Source organism: Salvelinus fontinalis, chromosome 1, assembly GCF_029448725.1.
Source record: "Salvelinus fontinalis isolate EN_2023a chromosome 1, ASM2944872v1, whole genome shotgun sequence".
NCBI classification, from domain to species: Eukaryota; Metazoa; Chordata; class Actinopteri; order Salmoniformes; family Salmonidae; genus Salvelinus; species Salvelinus fontinalis.
This window is the reverse complement of record NC_074665.1, coordinates 10,989,847-10,997,213: the sequence shown is the minus strand read 5'-3', so window position 1 is coordinate 10,997,213 and position 7,367 is coordinate 10,989,847. Positions and strand designations below refer to the sequence as shown.

At 45.1% G+C, this 7,367-nt stretch overlaps 1 protein-coding gene across 1 annotated transcript in view; it reads left to right on the top strand.

The window, feature by feature from the left end:
* The window catches only part of LOC129810504 (ATP-binding cassette sub-family C member 3-like), a 76,552-nt gene that overhangs the window by 50,246 nt on the left and 18,939 nt on the right, over nt 1-7,367 (top strand). Inside the window, exons 13-19 of the mRNA XM_055899354.1 lie at nt 57-498; nt 1,051-1,117; nt 1,216-1,342; nt 1,632-1,808; nt 2,008-2,175; nt 2,765-2,945; nt 5,070-5,175. Of these exons, the coding sequence (XP_055755329.1) occupies nt 57-498; nt 1,051-1,117; nt 1,216-1,342; nt 1,632-1,808; nt 2,008-2,175; nt 2,765-2,945; nt 5,070-5,175 (1,268 nt within the window). The remainder of the gene's footprint in view (nt 1-56; nt 499-1,050; nt 1,118-1,215; nt 1,343-1,631; nt 1,809-2,007; nt 2,176-2,764; nt 2,946-5,069; nt 5,176-7,367) is intronic.

Below are 7,367 nucleotides of genomic sequence, written 5' to 3'. Positions count from 1 at the left end.
ATCACTCTCCTCCTCCTATCACTCTCTCCTCCTATCACTCCTCCTCCTATCCTCCTATCACTCTCCTCCTCCTATCACTCTCCTCCTCCTATCACTCTCCTCCTCCTATCACTCTCCTCCTCCTCCTTCCATCACTCTCCTCCTCCTATCACTCTCCTCCTCCTCCTTCCATCACTCTCCTCCTCCTATCACTCTCCTCCTCCTATCACTCTCCTCCTTCTATCACTCTCCTCCTTCTATCACTCTCCTCCTCACTCTGCTCCTCATCCTCCTCTCACTCTCCTCCTCCTCCTCCTCTCACTCTGCACCTCCTCCTCCTTCTCCTCTCACTCTGCTCCTCCTTCTCCTCCTCTCACTCTGCTCCTCCTCCTGTGAGTGTGTATTGTGTTGACTCTGTAGCTTCTCATCAGGCCAGCGTGTCTCTGAAGCGTATCCAGGACTTCCTGAGTCATGAAGAGCTGGACCCAGAGTCTGTGGACAGGAATAACACTGCCACAGGTAAACATGGATGCAGCTGACCAAAGAACCAGCCCAAGCTGACCAAGAAACCAGATCAATCTTGGCTGGGCTGGTTCCATTTCACTCCCTAGGCTGTTCTGATAGGCCACGGGTTTTTCACTGACATGAAGGGATAGGATAGTGGAAAGCTAGTGGGACAGGGCCTCTGAGGTAATCTAATGGTCTGTTTAGTCATTCTAATGGTCTGTGTTTCTGATAAGTCATGTTGACGTTGGCCGTCGCCATGGTTCCCCTGTCTGCCATTATTGTAGACGGTTGAGTTTTCAATAAGTAACAATGGGGGGTGTTTGTAATACTTTTTGGTTTTGCATACTGTAGTCATTACTCTTGGCTTTTGTAATATAAACATTTTGGACTCTACCTTGAGGTGACTTAAGAGAATTAGACACAGGGATTCCACAGTGTATAGTCAGGGCTTTTCCTTCTTGGCTCTGAGACCGTTTGAATTTATGCTTCCAGTTTGGTAATGCTGTGTCATGATTGGTGTTTTCCCAACTGCCTTTCATTCTTCCACTGTGTTCTCCCCTTCAGATAGCTCAGTGACTGTTGTCAATGGAAAGTTCACCTGGGCAAAACAAGATCCTCCTGCTCTGCACAAGTAAGTTAGCGAGTTGTATCATGAAAAGGACAAATAACCATTTAAGGGAACGAATGCACTTTACTGATGTGCCCTTGTGTGTTTGTGTTTGTGCGCAGTATAAACCTGATGGTGCCGCAGGGCTCTCTGCTAGCGGTGGTAGGACATGTCGGCTGTGGCAAGTCTTCGCTAGTGTCCGCTCTACTGGGAGAGATGGAGAAACTGGAGGGACACATCTCCATACGGGTACGTCTGCACTCAATTCAATTAGACCAACTGGAGGGACACATCTCCGTACGGGTACGTCTGCACTCAATTCAATTAGACCAACTGGAGGGACACATCTCCATACGGGTACGTCTGCACTCAATTCAATTAGACCCACTGAAGATTGATTGGTGGGTCGATTGCTTGATTGATTGAACGATTGATCGACTGATAGGTGTTAGGGTGTTAGGTGTTAGGGTTTAGATTGATTGTTAGGGTCTAGTTGTAGTTTTCATCTGTACTGAGTTCCTTCACTCCTCTCCTCCAGGGTTCGGTGGCCTACGTCCCCCAGCAGGCCTGGATCCAGAACGCCACTCTGAGAGACAACATCCTATTTGGCAAGGCCTACAACGAGCAGACGTACCGCTCTTGTCTGGAGGCTTGCGCCCTGACCCCTGACTTGGAAGTACTACCTGGAGGAGACCTGACCGAGATTGGAGAGAAGGTAGGGAGATCGGATAGAATCTAACATGGGTTGTTTTTGGAGCTAAAGGCCATGTTAGCCCACTGAACTAAAGCTTAGGCATTAGCTCTGGGAGCTAACTTGGGTCTTCGAGTCTCAAAGCAATGACTTTTGAGATCAGTGATTTGCTTGTGATTGCTAGCTTGCTAGTGATTTGTCTATCTGTCCCTCCTTCCCTCAGGGTATCAACCTGTCTGGTGGCCAGAGACAGAGGGTGAGTCTGGCCAGAGCTCTGTACAACGAGGCAGATGTCTACCTGCTGGATGACCCTCTGTCTGCCGTGGACTCCCACGTGGCCAAACACATCTTCGACCAAGTCATTGGCCCACAGGGGGCGCTGCAGGGCAAGGTGAGGAGAGTAGTCAATCTGCTCTGTTCTCCATACATCACAGAATATGAGAGACACATTCTGAGGGGTAGCAGAGAGAAATGGACTGATTAAATATCTTGTCCTTTATCAACAATCTTTGGTGGTCAGTCACTACATAGCCATGTTAGAATGGACAAAAGTGGCAATCTCCTACAACTGACAAGTACATAAGTTATATTCTGTCTAGTTCAGATAGTAAAACCCATTTGAAGAGTCCTCAACTACAGTAGAGGAAGTAGTCACTCTTATTTGTGGTTTACTGTTTTCCATCCTGTCTGCTGGTTGGTTTAGTAGCATATCTATGACTTTGTTGCGCTGATAAGAAACTTGTATGTATATTGCAAAATTTTATCAATACTGATCAAAACAAATGTTCTCATGCTCTCTTGTCTCTCTGCAGCCGATATATATTGAGCAATATGTTTGGAAGATCTATTTGCAATAAAATGGCAGTATCGAATGGCAATACATATTGTATCGGCACCTAAGAATACTGATGATTATCGTATCGTGAGGTCCATGGCAATTCCCAGCCTTAATGACAGAGCCTCTTTTTTGTTTACCCCAGACACGTATCTTGGTGACACACGGCATCAGCTTCCTGCCGCAGGTGGACAACATAATGGTGATTGTGGAGGGCAGGGTGTCGGAGATGGGTTCATACCAGGAGCTGCTCCAACAGAACGGAGCTTTCGCTGAGTTCCTCAGAAACCATTCCCTGGAGGACATCATAGAGGACGAGGCAACAGGTACAACTAGCTGTTACTATAGCAGAGGGATTCAGAACTTAGTCTCTTGAGGTCCGTAGCACTGCTGACTTTCTGTTCCACCTGGTTTTTATTTGCACCCACCTGGTTTCCAGTCAGTCCCTGATTTATAAGGGAAGAATTTAAGGAAAGCAGTGGGTCTTCAAGGTCCAGATCTATATTTGAGGACTAAAGCAGAAAAAACGATACTATTGTTGTTTCTGCCCTTGGAGAGATATTTAAAGCAGAAAAAACGATACTATTGTTGTTTCTGTCCTTGGAGAGATATCTAAAGCAGAAAAAACGATACTATTGTTGTTTCTGTCCTTGGAGAGATATCTAAAGCAGAAGAGCAGATACTATTGTTGTTTCTGCCCTTGGAGAGATATCTAAAGCAGAAGAGCAGATACTATTGTTGTTTCTGCCCTTGGAGAGATATCTAAAGCAGAAGAGCAGATACTATTGTTGTTTCTGTCCTTGGAGAGATATTTAAAGCAGAAGAGCAGATACTATTGTTGTTTCTGTCCTTGGAGAGATATCTAAAGCAGAAGAGCAGATACTATTGTTGTTTCTGCCCTTGGAGAGATATCTAAAGCAGAAGAGCAGATACTATTGTTGTTTCTGCCCTTGGAGAGATATCTAAAGCAGAAGAGCAGATACTATTGTTGTTTCTGTCCTTGGAGAGATATCTAAAGCAGAAGAGCAGATACTATTGTTGTTTCTGTCCTTGGAGAGATATCTAAAGCAGAAGAGCAGATACTATTGTTGTTTCTGTCCTTGGAGAGATATCTAAAGCAGAAGAGCAGATACTATTGTTGTTTCTGCCCTTGGAGAGATATCTAAAGCAGAAAAAACGATACTATTGTTGTTTCTGTCCTTGGAGAGATATCTAAAGCAGAAGAGCAGATACTATTGTTGTTTCTGCCCTTGGAGAGATATCTAAAGCAGAAGAGCAGATACTATTGTTGTTTCTGTCCTTGGAGAGATATCTAAAGCAGAAGAGCAGATACTATTGTTGTTTCTGTCCTTGGAGAGATATCTAAAGCAGAAGAGCAGATACTATTGTTGTTTCTGCCCTTGGAGAGATATCTAAAGCAGAAAAAACGATACTATTGTTGTTTCTGTCCTTGGAGAGATATCTAAAGCAGAAGAGCAGATACTATTGTTGTTTCTGCCCTTGGAGAGATATCTAAAGCAGAAGAGCAGATACTATTGTTGTTTCTGCCCTTGGAGAGATATCTAAAGCAGAAGAGCAGATACTATTGTTGTTTCTGTCCTTGGAGAGATATTTAAAGCAGAAGAGCAGATACTATTGTTGTTTCTGTCCTTGGAGAGATATCTAAAGCAGAAGAGCAGATACTATTGTTGTTTCTGCCCTTGGAGAGATATCTAAAGCAGAAGAGCAGATACTATTGTTGTTTCTGCCCTTGGAGAGATATCTAAAGCAGAAGAGCAGATACTATTGTTGTTTCTGTCCTTGGAGAGATATCTAAAGCAGAAGAGCAGATACTATTGTTGTTTCTGTCCTTGGAGAGATATCTAAAGCAGAAGAGCAGATACTATTGTTGTTTCTGTCCTTGGAGAGATATCTAAAGCAGAAGAGCAGATACTATTGTTGTTTCTGTCCTTGGAGAGATATCTAAAGCAGAAGAGCAGATACTATTGTTGTTTCTGTCCTTAGAGAGATATCTAAAGCAGAAGAGCAGATACTATTGTTGTTTCTGTCCTTAGAGAGATATCTAAAGCAGAAGAGCAGATACTATTGTTGTTTCTGCCCTTGGAGAGATATCTAAAGCAGAAGAGCAGATACTATTGTTGTTTCTGCCCATGGGGTTCTACTGTTCACCCTATACCAGTGCCTATCAATATTTGTCCTGGAAGGCAACTGGGTGTGCAAGCTACTGGGTTTTGCTCCAGCCCTGCTCTAATACATCTAATTCTGCTAATCAAGGTCCTAGTCAGCAGCTGATTAGATTATTCAGGTTTGTTAGAGTAGGGTTGGAACAAAACCCTGCATACCCAGTAGCTCTCTTGGAGGAGAGTTGCCTGCCCATGCCCTACACCTGTAGGGGTGTGTACACCTGCTCCATAATTACCACGGTAACCCTGTGACTCAACACCCCATAGTGGCTTTGAGTGATGAAGAAGAGGACTTCCCTGATGACGTCCTTAGCAACCATACAGACATGGTGGACAGTGAACCAGTGGTCGAAGTAAAGAGAAAGTTTATAAGGTACAGTATAAGCCTCTATAACAGTTCATAAGGCACTCGTAAGCCTCTAACAGTTCATAAGGCACTCGTAAGCCTCTAACAGTTCACAAGGCACTCGTAAGCCTCTAACAGTTCACAAGGCACTCGTAAGCCTCTAACAGTTCACAAGGCACTCGTAAGCCTCTAACAGTTCACAAGGCACTCGTAAGCCTCTAACAGTTCACAAGGCACTCGTAAGCCTCTAACAGTTCACAAGGCACTCGTAAGCCTCTAACAGTTCACAAGGCACTCGTAAGCCTCTAACAGTTCACAAGGCACTCGTAAGCCTCTAACAGTTCACAAGGCACTCGTAAGCCTCTAACAGTTCACAAGGCACTCGTAAGCCTCTAACAGTTCACAAGGCACTCGTAAGCCTCTAACAGTTCACAAGGCACTCGTAAGCCTCTAACAGTTCACAAGGCACTCGTAAGCCTCTAACAGTTCACAAGGCACTCGTAAGCCTCTAACAGTTCACAAGGCACTCGTAAGCCTCTAACAGTTCACAAGGCACTCGTAAGCCTCTAACAGTTCACAAGGCACTCGTAAGCCTCTAACAGTTCACAAGGCACTCGTAAGCCTCTAACAGTTCACAAGGCACTCGTAAGCCTCTAACAGTTCACAAGGCACTCGTAAGCCTCTAACAGTTCACAAGGCACTCGTAAGCCTCTAACAGTTCACAAGGCACTCGTAAGCCTCTAACAGTTCACAAGGCACTCGTAAGCCTCTAACAGTTCACAAGGCACTCGTAAGCCTCTAACAGTTCACAAGGCACTCGTAAGCCTCTAACAGTTCACAAGGCACTCGTAAGCCTCTAACAGTTTACAAGGCACTCGTAAGCCTCTAACAGTTCACAAGGCACTCGTAAGCCTCTAACAGTTCACAAGGCACTCGTAAGCCTCTAACAGTTCACAAGGCACTCGTAAGCCTCTAACAGTTCACAAGGCACTCGTAAGCCTCTAACAGTTCACAAGGCACTCGTAAGCCTCTAACAGTTCACAAGGCACTCGTAAGCCTCTAACAGTTCACAAGGCACTCGTAAGCCTCTAACAGTTCACAAGGCACTCGTAAGCCTCTAACAATTCACAAGGCACTCGTAAGCCTCTAACAGTTCACAAGGCACTCGTAAGCCTCTAACAGTTCACAAGGCACTCGTAAGCCTCTAACAGTTCACAAGGCACTCGTAAGCCTCTAACAGTTTACAAGGCACTCGTAAGCCTCTAACAGTTTACAAGGCACTCGTAAGCCTCTAACAGTTTACAAGGCACTCGTAAGCCTCTAACAGTTTACAAGGCACTCGTAAGCCTCTAACAGTTCACAAGGCACTCGTAAGCCTCTAACAGTTCACAAGGCACTCGTAAGCCTCTAACAGTTCACAAGGCACTCGTAAGCCTCTAACAGTTCACAAGGCACTCGTAAGCCTCTAACAGTTCACAAGGCACTCGTAAGCCTCTAACAGTTCACAAGGCACTCGTAAGCCTCTAACAGTTCACAAGGCACTCGTAAGCCTCTAACAGTTCACAAGGCACTCGTAAGCCTCTAACAGTTTACAAGGCACTCGTAAGCCTCTAACAGTTTACAAGGCACTCGTAAGCCTCTAACAGTTTACAAGGCACTCGTAAGCCTCTAACAGTTTACAAGGCACTCGTAAGCCTCTAACAGTTTACAAGGCACTCGTAAGCCTCTAACAGTTTACAAGGCACTCGTAAGCCTCTAACAGTTTACAAGGCACTCGTAAGCCTCTAACAGTTTACAAGGCACTCGTAAGCCTCTAACAGTTTACAAGGCACTCGTAAGCCTCTAACAGTTTACAAGGCACTCGTAAGCCTCTAACAGTTTACAAGGCACTCGTAAGCCTCTAACAGTTTACAAGGCACTCGTAAGCCTCTAACAGTTTACAAGGCACTCGTAAGCCTCTAACAGTTTACAAGGCACTCGTAAGCCTCTAACAGTTTACAAGGCACTCGTAAGCCTCTAACAGTTTACAAGGCACTCGTAAGCCTCTAACAGTTTACAAGGCACTCGTAAGCCTCTAACAGTTCACAAGGCACTCGTAAGCCTCTAACAGTTCACAAGGCACTCGTAAGCCTCTAACAGTTCACAAGGCACTCGTAAGCCTCTAACAGTTCACAAGGCACTCGTAAGCCTCTAACAGTTCACAAGGCACTCGTAAGCCT